This window comes from Oncorhynchus mykiss, chromosome 16, assembly GCF_057628025.1.
Source record: "Oncorhynchus mykiss isolate SJ-2025 chromosome 16, ASM5762802v1, whole genome shotgun sequence".
Classification (NCBI taxonomy): Eukaryota; Metazoa; Chordata; class Actinopteri; order Salmoniformes; family Salmonidae; genus Oncorhynchus; species Oncorhynchus mykiss.
In genome coordinates, this window is record NC_143037.1 from 49,590,875 (window position 1) to 49,610,626 (window position 19,752).

General features: G+C 43.6%; 1 protein-coding gene across 9 annotated transcripts in view; it reads left to right on the plus strand.

Annotated features, from left to right (window-relative positions):
- The window catches only part of LOC110492775 (IQ motif and SEC7 domain-containing protein 2), a 59,763-nt gene that overhangs the window by 25,661 nt on the left and 14,350 nt on the right, over window positions 1-19,752 (plus strand). For 2 of the 9 annotated variants that reach the window (XM_090203066.1, XM_090203070.1), the window contains exon 1: window positions 15,258-15,420. The exons of 4 other annotated variants lie outside the window; for them this stretch is intronic. Coding sequence is in view for 1 of the 5 variants with exons in the window: in XM_090203074.1 (XP_090059200.1) it covers window positions 10,079-10,246 (168 nt within the window). In the remaining 4 variants the exon portion in view is untranslated. Of the gene's footprint in view, window positions 1-10,078; window positions 10,247-15,257; window positions 15,491-19,752 lie in introns of those variants that run through there. 3 more of the 9 variants (XM_090203067.1, XM_090203071.1, XM_090203074.1) reach the window with 2 other exon arrangements.

Genomic DNA, 19,752 nt, shown 5'->3' on the forward strand with positions numbered 1-19,752 from the left:
ATGTTACTGCTCATGTTACTGCTCATGTTACTTCTCATGTTACTGTTGATGTTACTGTTGATGTTACTGTTCATGTTACTGTTCATGTTACTGTTCATGTTACTGCTCATGTTACTGCTCATGTTACTGTTCATGTTACTGCTCATGTTACTGTTCAAGTTACTGTTGATGTTACTGTTGATGTTACTGTTCATGTTACTGTTCATGTTACTGCTCATGTTACTGCTCATGTTACTGCTCATGTTACTTCTCATGTTACTTCTCATGTTACTTCTCATGTTACTGTTGATGTTACTGTTGATGTTACTGTTCATGTTACTGTTCATGTTACTGCTCATGTTACTGCTCATGTTACTGTTCATGTTACTGTTCAAGTTACTGTTGATGTTACTGTTGATGTTCAACAGCAGCATGTGTGTAGCATGCTGCTCATGTTACTGTTGATGTTACTGTTGATGTTACTGATCATGTTACTGTTCATGTTACTGCTCATGTCACTGTTCATGTTACTGTTGATGTTACTGTTCATGTTACTGCTCATGTTACTGCTCATGTTACTGATCATGTTACTGCTCATGTTACTGATCATGTTACTGCTCATGTTACTGTTCATGTTACTGTTCATGTTACTGCTCATGTTACTGCTCATGTTACTGTTGATGTTACTGCTCATGTTACTGCTCATGTTACTGCTCATGTTACTGCTCATGTTACTGTTCATGTTACTTCTCATGTTACTTCTCATGTTACTGTTCATGTTACTGCTCATGTTACTGTTCAAGTTAATGTTGATGTTCATGTTACTGTTCATGTTACTGCTCATGTTACTGTTCATGTTACTGCTCATGTTACTGCTCATGTTACTGCTCATGTTCCTTCTCATGTTACTTCTCATGTTACTTCTCATGTTACTTCTCATGTTACTGTTGATGTTACTGTTCATGTTACTGTTCATGTTACTGTTCATGTTACTGCTCATGTTACTGCTCATGTTACTGTTCATGTTACTGTTCAAGTTACTGTTGATGTTACTGTTGATGTTACTGTTGATGTTACTGTTGATGTTACTGTTCATGTTACTGTTCATGTTACTGCTCATGTTACTACTCATGTTACTGTTCATGTTACTGTTCAAGTTACTGTTGATGTTACTGTTGATGTTACGGTTCATGTTACTGCTCATGTTACTGCTCATGTTACTGCTCATGTTACTTCTCATGTTACTGTTCATGTTACTGTTCATGTTAGTTAGGGAGATGCTGCTAGATAGATATCTGTGCGGATGTTGTTATGCAAGGGCTATCTCACTTCCCTTAGAGTCAGACCCCAAGCTGAATAATCATGACTATTCTAGAATGATACTTTATAATGGTTGAATAATTGGTGTAGCAGCACTAATACAGTTGAAGTCTGAAGTTTACATACACTTAGGAGTCATTAAAACTTGTTTTTCAACCACTCCACAAATGTCTTGTTAACAAACTATAGTTTTGGAAAGTCGGTTAGGACATCTACTTTGTGCATGACACAAGTCATTTTTCCAACAATTGTTTACAGACAGATTATTTCACATATAATTCACTGTATCACAATTCCAATGGGTCAGACGTTTACATACACTAAGTTGACTGTGCCTTTAAACAGCTTGGAAAATTCCAGGAAATTATGTCAAGGCTTTAGAAGCTTCCGATAGGCTAATTGACATCATTTGAGTCAATTGGAGGTGTACCTGTGAATGTATTTCAAGGCCTACTTTCGTACTCAGTGCCTCTTTGCTCGACATCATGGGAAAATCAAAAGGAATCAGCCAAGACCTCAGAAAAAAAATGTAGACCTCCACAAGTATGGTTCATCCTTGGGAGTAATTTCCAAAAGCCTGAAGGTATCACATTCTTCTGTACAAACAATAGTAAGCAAGTATAAACGCCATGGGGCCACGCAGCCATCATGCCACTCAGGAAGGAGACGCGTTCTGTCTCCTAAAGATTAACTTACTTTGGTGCGAAAAGTGCAAATCAATCCCAGAACAACAGCAAAGGACCTTGTGAAGATGCTGGAGGAAACAGGTATAAAAGTATCTATATCCACAGTGAAACGAGTCCTATATCTGTAACGGTTTTCTTGAAGTGAAGGAGAGGCGGACCAAAATGCAGCGTGGTTAGTTTTGTACATCTTTAATAAAGATGAAAATACAACAATCTACAAAACAAGAAATGTGAAAAAAACGAAACAGTCCTATTTGGTGCCACTAAGACAGGAACAATCACCCACAAACACACAGTGAAACCCAGGCTACCTAAGTATGATTCTCAATCAGAGACAACTAATGACACATGCCTCTGATTGAGAACCATACTAGGCCGAAACATAGAAATACCCAAATCATAGAAAAACAAACATAGACTGCCCACCCTAACTCACGCCCTGACCATACTAAATAATGACAAAACAAAGGAAATAAAGGTCAGAACATGACAGTACACCCCCCCCCCCCCCCCCCCCCCCAAAAGGTGCGGACTCCGGCCGCAAAACCTTAACCTATAGGGGAGGGTCTGGGTGGGCGTCTGTCCGTGGTGGCGGCTCTGGCGTGGGACGCGGACCCCACTTCACTATTGTCTTAGTCCGCCTTATTGTCCGCCTCCGTGGCCTCCTAACCATGGCAACCCTTCTAAATGACGGCACTGAACAGAGGGGCAGCTCGGGACAGAGGGGCAGCTCGGGACAGAGGGGCGGCGGCTCGGGACAGAGGGGCGGCGGCTCTGGCGCCTCTGGGCTGAGGAGCTCTGGCGCCTCTGGGCTGATGGGCTCTGGCGCCTCTGGGCTGAGGGACTCTGGCGCCTCTGGGCTGAGGGGCTCTGGCGCCTCTGGGCTGAGGGGCTCTGGAGGCCCCTGGCTGACTGGCGGCGCTGGCGGCCCCTGGCTGACTGGTGGCACTGGCGGCCCCTGGCAGACTGGCGGCACTGGCGGCCCCTTGCAGACTGGCGGCACTGGCGGCCCCTTGCAGACTGGCGGCACTGGCGGCTCCTTGCAGACTGGCGGCACTGGCGGCTCCTTGCAGACTGGCGGCACTGGCGGCTCCTTGCAGACTGGCGGCACTGGCGGCTCCTTGCAGACTGGCGGCACTGGCGGCTCCTTGCAGACTGGCGGCACTGGCGGCTCCTTGCAGACAGGTGGCTCAGGTGGCGCTGGGCAGACGGGAAGCTCCGGCAACGCTGGAGAGGAAGGCTCTGGCAGCGCTGGATTGAGTAGCTCTAGCGCCTCTGGAGGAGAGAGGAGGAAGGCTCCGGCAGCACTGGACAGGCGGGAGCACCTGTAGGGATGTGAGACTGAGAGACAGCCTGGTGCGGGGGGCTGCCACCGGAGGGCTGGTGCTTGGAGGTGGTACCGGATAGACCGGACCATGCAGGCGCACTGGAGCTCTGGAGAACCGAGCCTGCCCAACCTTACCTGGTTGAATGCTCCCGGTCGCCCTGCCAGTGCAGCGAGGTGGAATAGGCCGCACTGGGCTATGCAGGCGAACCGGGGACACCATGCGCAAGGCTGGTGCCATGTAAGCCGGACCAAGGAGACGCACTGGGGACCAGATGCATAGAGCCGGCTTCATGGCACTTGGCTCGATGCTCACTCTAGCCCGGCCGATACGCGGAGCTGGTACAGTGCCTTGCGAAAGTATTCGGCCCCCTTGAACTTTGCGACATTTTGCCACATTTCAGGCTTCAAACATAAAGATATAAAACTGTATTTTTTTTGTGAAGAATCAACAACAAGTGGGACACAATCATGAAGTGGAACGACATTTATTGGATATTTCAAACTTTTTTAACAAATCAAAAACTGAAAAATTGGGCGTGCAAAATTATTCAGCCCCTTTACTTTCAGTGCAGCAAACTCTCTCCAGAAGTTCAGTGAGGATCTCTGAATGATCCAATGTTGACCTAAATGACTAATGATGATAAATACAATCCACCTGTGTGTAATCAAGTCTCCGTATAAATGCACCTGCATTGTGATAGTCTCAGAGGTCCGTTAAAAGCGCAGAGAGCATCATGAAGAACAAGGAACACACCAGGCAGGTCCGAGATACTGTTGTGAAGAAGTTTAAAGCCGGATTTGGATACAAAAAGATTTCCCAAGCTTTAAACATCCCAAGGAGCACTGTGCAAGCGATAATATTGAAATGGAAGGAGTATCAAACCACTGCAAATCTACCAAGACCTGACCTCTACCAAGAACTTTCAGCTCATACAAGGAGAAGACTGATCAGAGATGCAGCCAAGAGGCCCATGATCACTCTGGATGAACTGCAGAGATCTACAGCTGAGGTGGGAGACTCTGTCCATAGGACAACAATCAGTCGTATATTGCACAAATCTGGCCTTTATGGAAGAGTGGCAAGAAGAAAGACATTTCTTAAAGATATCCATAAAAAGTGTCGTTTAAAGTTTGCCACAAGACACCTGGGAGACACACCAAACATGTGGAAGAAGGTGCTCTGGTCAGATGAAACCAAAATTGAACTTTTTGGCAACAATGCAAAACGTTATGTTTGGCGTAAAAGCAACACAGCTGAACACACCATCCCCACTGTCAAACATGGTGGTGGCAGCATCATGGTTTGGGCCTGCTTTTCTTCAGCAGGGACAGGGAAGATGGTTAAAATTGATGGGAAGATGGATGGAGCCAAATACAGGACCATTCTGGAAGAAAACCTGATGGAGTCTGCAAAAGACCTGAGATTGGGACGGAGATTTGTCTTCCAACAAGACAATGATCCAAAACATAAAGCAAAATCTACAATGGAATGGTTCAAAAATAAACATATCCAGGTGTTAGAATGGCCAAGTCAAAGTCCAGACCTGAATCCAATCGAGAATCTGTGGAAAGAACTGAAAACTGCTGTTCACAAATGCTCTCCATCCAACCTCACTGAGCTCGAGCTGTTTTGCAAGGAATGGGAAAAAATGTCAGTCTCTCGATGTGCAAAACTGATAGAGACATACCCCAAGTGACTTACAGCTGTAATCGCAGCAAAAGGTGGCGCTACAAAGTATTAACTTAAGGGGGCTGAATCATTTTGCACGCCCAATTGTTCAGTTTTTGATTTGTTAAAAAAGTTTGAAATATCCAATAAATGTCGTTCCACTTCATGATTGTGTCCCACTTGTTGTTGATTCTTCACAAAAAAATACAGTTTTATATCTTTATGTTTGAAGCCTGAAATGTGGCAAAAGGGCGCAAAGTTCAAGGGGGCCGAATACTTTCGCAAGGCACTGTATGTACCGCACCGGGCTATGCACCCTCACTGGGGACACCGTGCGCGGTAAGCGCAGGAAGTTAGCGCAGGTCTCCTACCTGGCTTCGCCACACTTCCTGTGTGCCTCCCCCCAATAATTTTTTGGGGCTGACTCTCGGGCTTCCATCCGCTCTGCCGTGCTAGCTCCTCATAATACCGCCTCTCTGCTTTTGCTTCCTCCAGCCCGGCTTTGGGGCGGCAATATTCCCCTGGCTCTGCCTAGGGTCCTTTCCCGTCTAGGATCTCCTCCCAAGTCCATTTCTCCAAGTAGTGCAGCCTCTCCCACTGCTGCTGCTGCTGCTCCTGCTGCTGCTGCCTCTGTTGCTTATCCTGCTGCTGCTTTTGCTGTTGCCTGTTACCACGCCGCTTGGTCCTGTTGTGGTGGGTGATTCTGTAACGGTTTTCTTGAAGTGAAGTAGAGGCAGACCAAAATGCAGCGTGGTTAGTTTTGTACATCTTTAATAAAGATGAAAATACAACAATCTACAAAACAAGAAATGTGAAAAAACCGAAACAGTCCTATCTGGTGCCACAAACACAAAGACAGGAACAGTCACCCACAAACACACAGTGAAACTCAGGCTACCTAAGTATGATTCTCAATCAGAGACAACTAATGACACCTGCCTCTGATTGAGAACCATACTAGGCCGAAACATAGAAATACCCAAATCATAGAAAAACAAACATAGACTGCCCACCCTAACTCACGCCCTGACCATACTAAATAATGACAAAACAAAGGAAATAAAGGTCAGAACGTGACAATATCGACATAACCTGAAAGGCCGCTCAGCAAGGAAGTAGCCACTGCTCCAAAACCGCCATAAAAAAGCCAGACTACGGTTTGCAACTGCACATGGGGACAAGGAGAAATGTTCTCTGGTCTAGAATAGAACTGTTTGGCCATAATGACCATAATGACCATCGTCATGTTTGGAGGAAAAAGGGGGAGGCTTGCAAGCCAAAGAACACCATCCCAACCGTGAAGCACGGGGGTGACAGCATCATGTTGTGGGGTTGCTTTGCTGCAGGAGGGACTGGTGTACTTCACAAAATAGATGGCATCATGAGGTAGGAAAATTATGTGGATATATTGAAGCAACATCTCAAGACATCAGTCAGGAAGTTAAAGCTTGGTCGCAAATGGGTCTTCCAAATGGACAATGACCCCAAGCATACTTCCAAAGTTGTGGAAAAATGGCTTAAGGACAACAAAGTCAAGGTATTGGAGTGGCCATCACAAAGCCCTGACATCAAACCTATGGAACATTTGTGGGCAGAACTGAAAAAGCGTGTGTGAGGAAGCAGGCGTACAAACCTGACCCTGTTACACCAGCTCTGTCTGGAGGAATGGGCCAAATTCACCCAAATTTTTGTGGGAAGCTTGTGGAAGGCTACCCAAAACGTTTGACCCAAGTTAAACAATTTAGAGGCAATGCTATTAAATACTAGTAAACTTCTGACCTACTGGGAATGTGATGAAAGAAATAAAAGCTGAAATAAATCATTCTCTCTACTATTATTCTGACATTTCACATTCTTAAAATAAAGTGGTGATCCTAACTGACCTAAGACAGGGAATTTTTACTAGAATTAAATGTCAGGAATTGTGAAAAAGTGAGTTTAAATGTATTTGGCTAAGGTGTATGTAAACCTCCGACTTCAACTGTATGTCGTGACAGAGTAAAAAAGTGAGTAAAACACTCAGATTTGGTCTGAATCCTTTCCCTCGTGTTCTGCTCTGTAGGATTCCTATAACATTTGAATAAAATGCCTTAATATTTATGTGGAAAGCTTTTTCATCAGTACAGAAATAACTGTAAGTACTGTTACCTCTATTTAATCAGTATAAATAGGGATGTGCTCTGATCTCAGCTACCACATTCAGCATTATCAAAGCCACTGCTGACAGGTTCTTCTGCTTTAATTGGAACTCTTATCATCAGCCACGCTACACAAACGAGCGCTGCCTCTGCAATGTCTGCATAATTAGAATCCTTAGTCATGTTGAACCTCTTTCATTCTCTCTCAAAGCCACTATCTCTCTGCAACTGCTTATGCTGATACACTGATTCCTTTTGGGACCCTGTCACACCCAAAGTTTTGGTCAATTCCAGTTGAAGTCAGATTAATTGAAATTCAAGTCATGAATAGAAAATGTATCAATATAGGAGGATGCATGACATAGTTGAAATAGAAACGCAACCTTCTTGTCACTCTCCCAGCTTACTGTTACCGGCACTCTCAGTGTCTCTAGTCGCTTGGCTAACTCTTTTCCATAAATACCTCATAGTTATCCGCAATTTCCCCAGCATATTTGAAACTCCACTCGCTCCCTCTAACCCATTTAGCTACTTCTGTATGAGGGACCAGTTTGAAACTACTTTCCTGGTCAGGTATAATTAATCCAGGTGACCTGCTGGATCTTTCAGTGAGCGGCCTCTCTCCCTGGCCTCTGTACCACACGCAGCGGGGCCCCAATTTGAAATGACTTGGACTGTCACTGTGTGTCTGAGTGGGAGGCCTGCTGTTATCACTCTAATCTATCTCATCCAAGAGCTTTCCTATCTCTGCTCTCTCTCTCATCTCTGTCACCTCTCTCTATCCTCTTCGTTCAGGCGTTTAGATTCTGCAGATGGAATTACTCTGATTTTTTTGGTAGAGGAGAATTTAGATTCTAGACTGACTTCAAAAAGCTTACGGATTTTATGTGCACTTGTACTGTATTACGGAGAGTGGTTTAACGTTTTTCTAGAAGACTGCAGAAGAGTGGTACAGTGTGGCAGAGTGCAGTGTTGGGTTATATAATCCGTTAGTGTTGGAGTTTTCAGATATAACCCTCCCTCCCTCTCTCTCTTTCTTTTTCTTTCTCACTCCCAATTTATATATCCCTTGTTCTTTCTATCTCTCTCTCCTTTTCTCTCCATCCATCCATCCATCCATCCATCCATCCATCCATCCATCCACCCACTCTCTCTCTCTCTCTTTCTTTTTCTTTCTCACTCCCAATTTATATATCCCTTGTTCTTTCTATCTCTCTCTCATTTTCTCTCCATCCATCCATCCATCCATCCATCCATCCACCCACTCTCTCTCTCTCTCTTTCTTTTTCTTTCTCACTCCCAATTTATATATCCCTTGTTCTTTCTATCTCTCTCTCATTTTCTCTCCATCCATCCATCCATCCATCCATCCACCCACTCTCTCTCTCTCTCTTTCTTTTTCTTTCTCACTCCCAATTTATATATCCCTTGTTCTTTCTATCTCTCTCTCCTTTTCTCTCCATCCATCCATCCATCCATCCACCCACTCTCTCTCTCTCTCTTTCTTTTTCTTTCTCACTCCCAATTTATATATCCCTTGTTCTTTCTATCTCTCTCTCATTTTCTCTCCATCCATCCATCCATCCATCCATCCACCCACTCTCTCTCTCTCTCTTTCTTTTTCTTTCTCACTCCCAATTTATATATCCCTTGTTCTTTCTATCTCTCTCTCCTTTTCTCTCCATCCATCCATCCATCCATCCATCCACCCACTCTCTCTCTCTCTCTTTCTTTTTCTTTCTCACTCCCAATTTATATATCCCTTGTTCTTTCTATCTCTCTCTCATTTTCTCTCCATCCATCCATCCATCCATCCATCCATCCACCCACTCTCTCTCTCTCTCTTTCTTTTTCTTTCTCACTCCCAATTTATATATCCCTTGTTCTTTCTATCTCTCTCTCATTTTCTCTCCATCCATCCATCCATCCATCCATCCACCCACTCTCTCTCTCTCTCTTTCTTTTTCTTTCTCACTCCCAATTTATATATCCCTTGTTCTTTCTATCTCTCTCTCCTTTTCTCTCCATCCATCCATCCATCCATCCACCCACTCTCTCTCTCTCTCTTTCTTTTTCTTTCTCACTCCCAATTTATATATCCCTTGTTCTTTCTATCTCTCTCTCATTTTCTCTCCATCCATCCATCCATCCATCCATCCACCCACTCTCTCTCTCTCTCTTTCTTTTTCTTTCTCACTCCCAATTTATATATCCCTTGTTCTTTCTATCTCTCTCTCCTTTTCTCTCCATCCATCCATCCATCCATCCATCCACCCACTCTCTCTCTCTCTCTTTCTTTTTCTTTCTCACTCCCAATTTATATATCCCTTGTTCTTTCTATCTCTCTCTCCTTTTCTCTCCATCCATCCATCCATCCATCCACCCACTCTCTCTCTCTCTCTCTCTCTTTTTTCTCTCTCTCTCTTTTTCTCTCTCTTTCTTTCTCTCTCTCTCTGTCTCTCTCTCTCTCTCTCTGTCTCCTCTCTTTATCACACTCTCTCTGTCTAATATCAGGCCTATTTACTGTGCATGCCTGTATTTTTGTTCTCTAACTCATGTCCTCTGTCCAGGTTTTTCTTTTGTGGAGTTGGATGCCATCCGTGACCTTGTTCCAGACAGTCAATAGATGATGATGATGAGAGGTCAGGGTGGTTGGCTGACTGGATGACTGAGGAACACCATTGTTTGCAGAAGCTCTGTACCTTTGTTGTCCCTTACTCCTGAGTTTATTAGTCACTTCAGTAGGACAGTCATGTACATTTCAATTCATGATACATTTTATTTTATTTTAATCTCTCTTATTTGTCTTTCTTCTGTTTACTACCATTGCTGCTTCTTGTGTCTTGCTTCAATTCAATTCAATTGTCTCTCTCTTTCTTCATTTTTGCTCCGTCTCTCTGTCTCCGTCTCTTTTCCTCTCTCTCTGGACATATGTCTTTCTTTTTTGGTCTTTCTTAAGTGTCAGGCAGTCACCATCTTACTCAAGCTATCCAATCTCTGCTCCCACAAGCCCTACTGCAGCCAGCCCCTATGCCACCCTCCTCCCCACCAGTCTGACTGTTAACAGCTTCTTCAGCCTCCATCAGTACTGCTGCCCCTCGTCTGCCAAACACTCGCAGCAGGCAAGGTAAGGGCCACCTAAGGGCCTTCAAAAGAACCCCAAGAACCATTTAATACCTCACAACAATCCTTACCTCCTGCAAGACCCTTAGAACCTTAAACAGATCCTCAGTCCTCCCCTGGTCACCAACCCTTACTTCAAAGCTTGCCCTCCCTTTCCTCTTCCTACAAAACCCCTTCACTCCCCTGGTTAACCCCCTGGTTACCCGTCACACTAAGACCCTTACCCTTTACCCAGCCCCTGACCTGTGCAAGAACCCTCCATTGCTATGTCACCTCATCGTTGTTTCACCATTTTTCACCGCCTGCTTTGCCTTTCATCATCTGTGGGAATGTGTCACCAGTTCACTCCTGACCCTGGCCTATGCCATACTGCCATGCTGCCTCCTCATCTTTCCTGACTATCAGAGTGTCCTCACTGCTGTCTCCATCTTAACCGCTGTGTCTGAGAGGGGGGTAGAGGGGATGGCCGTCTTTAAAGGGTGAATCAGCAGTTGCTACATCCATTTTTGGACTTAAAAATTGATGATATCTACCCATGGATTCATGAAGAATATAACTTAATGCCTCATGAGTTTAATTCACTGTCGGACCCCATCAGAACCAATAATTTAAGCATATTTTACTTCAATATTTGTAAACAAAAGTACATGTAAACAAAGACTATATAGCCTCAAAACATGATTAAACTATGATGTTGACATCATGGATGGTCAGTCCTTTCATCCATAGCTCACTTAAAAGGGCCATTTTATAAAGAGAGAGAGAGGGAGGGAGGGAGAGAGGGAGAGAGGGAGGGAGGGAGGGAGAGAGATGTCCTCACTTAAAGAAGAGAAAAAGCTATCTTCTTGAGTGGAGGGTCTGAAGGTAGTCTGAGTCACCACTAAACCCACTGAATCTTCACCTTCTCTCTCTCTCTCAACATGACCCTGTGATGTACTGGAGCAGACACCAGCTTCAGGCCATCATGGTTCAGGACTGCCATCTAGTGGGATATACAGGCCTACTGTGCAGTCAGTGAGCGCTAGTTAGCATTGTTGCCTGGACAGAGTACTATGGAAATACAGCAGCTGATAGCTAAGAAACACAAATTATTATTATTTATTATTTTTGACACAGGATATGACATGAACATTTAAGACGTCATCCTGCTCCTCTCTTCTCTCAGTATCATTTCCACCACTGTATGCGTTGATCAGCTTTTTCTCACGTATTTATGTCTCATGTCTTTTCTCTTTTTCTTGCTGTTTTTCTCTGTTTCTCTGTGTGTTCGTCTGTCTGTCTGTCTGCCTCTGTGCCTGTCTCCCTGCCTGCTTGTCTCCCTGCCTGTCTGTCTGTCTGTCTGTCTGTCTGTCTGTCTGTCTGTCTGTCTTCTCTCTGTTTCCTTCCCTTCCTATCTATCTGTCTATCAACCTGTCTCTTTTCCTCTCTGTCTGTCTCTTTACCCATTCCCGTTGGTTCCTCAGAGAGGAGTGCAAGGATGTGCCCTCCCATCAGTTCTGTTGTCCCTCCTCAGGGTGCAGTAGCCCCTCCTCTCGGTAACCCTGGGCTTTGATTGGTCTCTTGGCATCAGTCTGGACAACTGATTGGTCTCTTTGTGCCTAACTGGACAGCTCACCCAATCCACCTGAGTCGGACCCTCTGGGGGACTCTTGTTATTTACTGAGAGAAAACTGGAAGCCTCCTCAATACAGTTTAACATATGAATGACTCTGGAGGGAGCCTCATCTGGCTGGATTTAATCTGATCATCTTCAGAGTTGCATGCAAATTCTAGTATTATGATAGTTAGTGATAGTGATTTACCAGACACAGTGCCTTCGGAAAGTATTCAGACCCCTTCAGTTTTCCATATTTTGATACATTACAGCCTTATTCTAAAATGCATTAAATAAATAAAAATCCTCAGCAATCTACACACAATACCCCATAATGACATCACAATACCCCATAATGACAAAGCGAAAACAGGTTTTTAGACACTTTTACAGATTTATTGGAAAAAAATCTAATTAAACACCTTATTTAGTATTCAGACCCTTTGCTATGAGACTCGAAATTGAGCTCTGGTGCGTCCTGTTTCCATTGATCATCCTTGAGATGTTTCTACAACTTGATTTGAGTCCACCTGTGGTAAACTAAATTGATTGGACATTATTTGGAAAGACACACACCTGTCTATATAAGGTCCTACAGTTGACAGTGCATGTCAGAGCAAAAAACCAAGCCGTGAGGTCGAAAGAATTGTGCGTAGAGCTCCGAGACAGGATTGTGTTGATACCCAGATCTGGAGAAGGGTACCACAATATTTCTGCAGCATTTTTAGGTTCCCAAGAACACAGTGGCCTCCATCATTCTTAAATGGAAAAGGTTTGGAGCCACCAAGACTCTCCCTAGAGCTGGCCGCCCAGCCAAACTGAGTAATCGGGGGAGAAGGGCCTTGGTCAGGGAGGTGACCAATAACCCGATGATCACTCTGACAGAGCTCTAGTGTTCCTCTGTGGATATAGGAGAACCTTCCAGAAGGACAACCATCTCTGCAGCACTCCACCAATCAGGCCTTGATGGTAGAATGACCAGACGGAAGCTACTCCTCAGTAAAAGGCACATGACAGCCTGCTTGGAGTTTGCCAAAAGGCACCTAAAGACTCTCAGACCATGATAAACAAGATTCTCTGGTCTGATGAAATCAAGATTGAACTCTTTGTCCTGAATGCCAAGCGTCATGTCTGGAGGAAACCTGGCACCATCCCTACAGTGGCAGCATCATGCTGTGTGAATGTTTTTCAGCGGCAGGGACTGGGAGACTAGTCAGGATCGAGGCAAAGATGAACAGTGAAAAGTACAGAGAGATCCTTGATGAAAACCTGCCCCAGAGCGCTCAGGACCTCAGACTGGGGCGAAAGTTCACCTTCCAACAGGACAACGACCCTAAGCACACAGCCAAGACAACGCAGGAGTGAGTCCCTGAGCGGCCGAGCCAGAGCCCGGACTTGATCAAACATCCCTGGAGTGACCTGAAAATAGCTGTGCAGCAATGCTCCTCATCCAACCTGACAGAGCTTGAGAGGATCTGCAGAGAAAAATGGGAGAAACTTCCCAAATACAGGTGTGCCAAGCTTGTAGCGTCATAACCAGTAAGACTCGATACTGTAATCACTGCCAAAGGTGCTTCAAGTACTGAGTAAAGAGTCTGAATGCTTGTGTAAATATGATATTTTCATTTTTTAATCAGCAAACATTTCTAAAAACTTGTTTTTGGTTTGTCATTATGGGGTATTGTGTGTAGATTTATGAGGGGAAACAAACAATTGAATACATTTTAGAATGAGGCTGTAATCTAACAAAATACGGGAAAAGGCAAGAGGTCTGAATACTTTCCGAAGGCACTGTATTATGACTCCACAGTATACTCATGAACCATGATTATCTCCTCACTTTGTATATAATCTCTGTCTCACTGCCTAACATTATTAGCTTTTCCCTGCCCGTCTTCACACCTGTCACCTCTGCTTTAAGTAGTCGCTCTCTATGTTCTGTAGCTACCACACTGCCACTCCAGTCTGTGAGAAGCTGGGCTTATCATAACTCAATGAAATCTAAGGAAAAAAAAAAAGAAGCTATTTCAATGTCATGTTCTAGTATTTATTTGTGTTTGTTTAGAAATGTTAGATGATGTTGCTCCATATCTGAAATAAACATATCATGTTTGGTGCATAGAATAATATATTTTTTTTTCTGATGTAGTGTAGACCTCTGGACAGCAGGGGGCATAGTTATTATAATCTCAACGGTAGAGTAGTCCTACTTCTCAACTTTGTCTGACCGGTAACTGTGGGCACAGGCATCTTCAATAAATGTTGGTGGCCAATAGAACATTATATCTCTGTGCATTTATGATCTATGTGTGTTTTATTTACTCTAATCATACACTAGGTGCTATCTAGAACCTAAAAGGGTTCTTCAGCTGTCCACGTAGGAGAACATTTTAAAGAACCCTTGTTGGTTCCAGGTAGAACCCTTTTGGTTCCAAGTTGAACCGTTTTGGATTCCATGTAGAACCCTTTCCACAGAGGGTTCTACATGGAACCCAAAATGGTTCTACCTGGAACCAAAGGGGGACTACCTGGACCCAGAAAGGGTTATCCTATGAGGACAGCCAAAGAACCCTTTTGGAACCCTTTTTCATTAGAGTGTACAGTATACATGTACACACTCACACACTCATCAAGGTAAACTACAGAGTATAGCAGAAATGCAGTATGACATCATAATACACCAGGTATGGAGATATATAGAGCTGTATATACACTACCGTTCAAAAGTTTGGTGTCACTTAGAAGTGTCCTTGTTTTTGAAAGAAAAGCAAACTTTTTGTCCATTAAAATAACATCAAATTGATCAGAAATACAGTGTTAACATTGTTAATGTTGCAAATGACTATTGTAGCCGGAAACGGCTGATTTTTTAATGGAATATCTACATAGGCGGACAGAGGCCCATTGTCAGCAACCATCACTCCTGTGTTCCAATGGCACGTTGTGTTAGCTAATCCAAGTTTATCATTTTAAAAGGCTCATTGATCATTAGAAAACCCTTCTGCAATTATGTTAGCACAGCTGAAAACTGTTGTGCTAATTAAAGAAGCAATAACACCGTGGTGTCCCACTCCTTTTTCTATTCTGGTTAGAGCCAGTATTTCTGATCAATTTGATGTTATTTTAATGGGGGGACAAATTAAATTTTCTTTCAAAAACAAGGACATTTCTAATTGACCCCAAACTTTTGAACGCTAGTGTATGCCTGACTCCATCCCCTCATTGTTGGAATTTGAATGAGAAGTACATTACCACCCCCTCCTCTGTCCCTTTTCTCTCCCAGCTTTTCTGTTGTGACAGGTGTGTGTGTTTGTTCTATTTGTCTTTATGTAACAGCGTGCCTGCCTGTCAGTCAGCTGGGTAAAGTGAGATAGCAAGGTGCAGGAGGAGGGAGGTGGAGAGAGTTTGGGCGGGGTGAGTAAGTTCCGAGGTGTCAGAAGGCTGAAGAATGTAGCCTTGCAGCTCTGCAGGGTGAGCGAGAGAATGTGTGTGTGTGTGTTCGTGAAGTGTGTGTTTTTTTAGGGTGTGTTTGTTATCACGCTCCACCAGTCTGTGTGGGACCTCTCTTTAACCGTAGGAGCACGGTAAGGACCTTTTGAATTAACTCCTAAACTTTCTGTACAGAACAACAGAGATGACATGCTGTAACTAGTGGTAAGTCTTGAGTGATTGTCAGTTGGAATGTATGTAATACTTGTGTATGCACGGTTTGTGCTTATTATAGAGCTGACTGAGTCAGTATCTCAGTATGGTGAGCCTACTGTGCAGCGTACATGAGTGTTGCGAAGGCTGTTGAATTCAGCTTTATCTATTCATTTCTATTTAAACAGCTTTTATAGATACTATCGATGTGGCTGTGCAGTTTATTGTAGACAATGGTGTTGAAAGTGTCTAGTGAGGATACGGCAGGGTTTTTGATAGCGTTCATTACAGTTCACTACAGTTCATTACAGTAAGTTCATGTTTATGACAGTGAGAGGTTACATTCGGTATCAAAAGCAGACATGCAGTGTCTACTACATGTAGGACCGAGGGAGGAAGTGGATTGAGTGAAATTCACGAGAAGTCGCCTGAGTGTGATAATGAATGGGTGTTACCTGTGACCGAGTGTATGTCATTACATTGAAAGAGAACAGAGCAGTTGGGTTATGTCAGAGGCTGTCTCCTTGTTGCCATCGCAAACACACTCACTCACTCACACACTCACTCACTCACTCAGTCAGTGAGCGTTACAGTAGTGTGTGTATACAGCATGTACAGTGTCAGTGTGTGTGTAATGTCTGTGAGGAGAGAGAGTAAAAACAACGTTGATGTTGGAGATTATAAGAGAGTCAGATTGATGGAGGAGTGGAATCAGTGGATGGAGTGTAGGAGGCAGAAGAATGCTTGGATGTGACAGATGAATCATTAGATTGTTCTCACTGTATTCACTTCTTCTGAGTTCTACAATAGAAGTCCTTCAACTCGTGCGTAACTGTGTTTTTCCTGTTTCACACATGACGCGAGAGCCATTATCGACATTTCCATCATTACAACACTACCGTGGTTTGAAGATGTGATGTCGTCAAATAGCAGTGAGGGTTCAAAGCTTAAACGAAGGTCTGTTGTTGTTCTCTCTGGATGGATGGTCAGTGTTGTTTCCCTTCGATGGGTCATGAAAAGGATTGTATTATTCTATCACTAAGCATAAAGCTTGGGTTGCTCTCACCTCTGGTGTCTGTCTGTAAAGCAAATCAAATCAAATGTATTGGTCACATACACGTGTTTTGGCAGATGTTATCGCGGGTGTAGTGAAATGCTTTGTGATTCTAGCTCCGACAGTGCAGTGATATCTAACAAGTAATATCTTAACAGTTTCACAACATATACCCAAAATACACGTAAATCGAAGTACGGAATGGATTAATACCTACATGTCAGAGCGCCATTGGACTAAGATACAGTGGCATAGTATAGAATACGGTATATACATATGAGATGGGTGATGCAATATTTACACACAATTAAAGTGACTAAGAGACCGTAGAATAGTATCTGGTACAGTTTATACATATGAGATGAGTAATGCAAGATACGGGGGACATTATTAAAGTGCTTAGTGTTTCATTTTTTTTTTAAGTGGCCAGTGATTCCTAATCTGTCTATAGGCAGCAGCCTCTGAGTGTGCTGGATGTGGCTGTTTAACAGTCAATGGTGTAGTATTGAATACAATACAGTATATACATATTTAATGAGTGATGCAATATGTAAACACAATATAAAAGGGACCGACTCTGATGTGCTAGTGATGGCTGTTTAGCGGTCTGTTGTGGAAACAGAACAAGAGAGAGGTGATGGAGAAGTGAGGGGTGAAGGACAGACAGAGACCAGGGAGATCAAGAGGACAGGACAAGTAGAATTGTGTGAGAGGAGCCTGTTAAAGTAAGTCTTTGGTCAGTCACAGTGCAGATCAATAGAGTATTGACTTCTCATCAATGGCAGGGAGCACATGTGTTTTTAAAGTCCTAGCAACTCTCATCTGTTGTGGGCCCATGGAGACATGCTGCCACCCTGCCTCTTCAACACACGCTGACAGGCAGTCCATCAATAATGAATATGGAGGAACAGGAGGCAGAGGGCAGCTAGCGAGGAGGTGACACTGTTTCACACTGCAGATAATACATCTCTTCCCCACTCACTTCTCTCCTCTCTGCTTCTGCTTTCTTCTTCTCGTCACATATTGTCAAAAGTTCCCCATTGGTTTCTAATCTGAATTTCATCCGAGGTGAAGAGGGCCATGTTGGTGCCTTCTGAGTGTACCTGCAGCCCCACAGAGGGCCTCAGTCAGTTGCAGCACTGTGACAGGCCTACAGGAGACTGATCCATAAAACATGAGGCTCTGATGTGATCTGTGATATGGTCACCCTCATGATTTATACAACAAACTTTTTACTCCAATATCAACTTTGTGTAAGCGTATTATGTGAACATATGAACACAGTCACAAACGCAGGAAAAACATCAACATGTTTAATTCAGTCTAAAGAGTCCAAATATTACAGCGCCCTGTTGTTGGCGTAATGGAAGGTGGAGCATATTTGGAGCCTTTCACCAAAAAATATATATGTTTTATTGTCACGTACAGTACTCGTTCAAGGGTTTTTCTTTATTTTGACAATTTTCTACATATATATATGTATGTATATATGTATGTATATATTTTAGATTCTTCAAAGTAGCAACCCTTTGCCTTGATGACAGCTTTGCACACTCTTGGCATTCTCTCAACCAGCTTCACCTGGAATGCTTTTTCAACGGTCTTGAAGGAGTTCCCACATATGCTGAGCACTTGTTGGCTGCTTTTCCTTCACTCTGCAGTCCAACTCATCCCAAACCATCTCAATTGGGTTGAGGTTGGGTGATTGTGGAGGCCAGGTCATCTGATGCAGCACTCCATCACTCTCCTTCTTGGTCAAATAACCCTTACACAGCCTGGAGGTGTGTTGGATCATTGTCCTGTTGAAAAACAAATTATAATCCCACTAAGCGCAAACCAGATGGGATGGCGTATCGCTGCAGAATGCTGTGGTTGTCACGTGTGCTCCCTCTCCGGCCACTAGGTCACCAGGCTGCTCGTTATGGTGCACACCTGTCAACATTGTTACGCGCATTATGACACTCACCTGGACTCCATCACCTCCTTGATTACCTGCCCTATATATGTCACTCCCTTTGGTTCCTTCCCCAGGCGTCATTGTTTCTGTTTCCTGTCTGTGCGCTGTTCGTGTTTCTTGTTTTGTTCATTTGTTTATTAAATTATGCACTCCCTGAACTTGCTTCCCGACTCCCAGCTCACTCGTTAGAGTGGTAGCCATGTTGGTTAAGTGTGCCTTGAATTCTAAATAAATCACTGACAGTGTCACCAGCAAAGCACCATCACACCTCCTCCTCCATGCTTCACGGTGGGTACCACACATGCCGAGATCATCTGTTCACCTACTCTGCGTCTCACAAAGACACTGCAGTTGGAACCAAAAATCTCCAATCTGGAAATCATCAGACCAAAATACACATTTCCACCTGTCTAATGTCCATTGCTCGTGTTTCTTGGCCCAAGCAAGTCTCTTCTTCTTATTGGTGTCCTTTAGTAGTGGTTTCTTTGCAGCAATTTGACCATGAAGGCCTGATTCATGCAGTCTCCTCTGAACAGTTGATGTTGAGATGTGTCTGTTACTTGAACTCTGAAGCATTTATTTGGGCTGCAATTTCTGAGGCTGGTAACTATAATGAACATATCCTCTGCAGCAGAGGTAACTCTGGGTCTTCCTTTCCTGTGGCGGTCCTCATGAGAGTCAGTTTCATCATAGCGCTTGAAGGGTTCTTGAACTTTTCCGGATTGACTGACCTTCATGTCTTCAATTAATGATGGACTGTCATTTCTCTTTGCTTATTTGAGCTGTTCCTGCCATAATATGGACTTGTTATTTTACCAAATAGGGCTATCTTCTGTATACCACCCCTACCTTGTCACAACATAACTGACTGGCTCAAACACATTCAGAAGGAAAGAAATTCCACATTCAATTCAGTTAATTGAAATGCATTCATGAAGCTGGTTGAGAGAATGCGAAGAGTGTGCAAAGCTGTCATCAAGGCAAAGGGTGGCTACTTTGAAGAATCTCAAATATAAAATATATTTTGATTTGTTTAACACTTTTTTGGTTACTACATTATTCTATATGTGTTATTTCATAGTGTTGATGTCTTCACTATTTTTCTACAATGTAGAAAATAGTCAAATAAAGAAAACCCCTTGAATGAGTACATCGGATAGGTGCAGTGAAATGTGTTGTTTTACAGTGTCAGCTATCGTAGTACGGCACCCCTGGAACAAATTAGGGTAAAGTGCCTTGCTCAAGGGCACAGACAGATTTTTC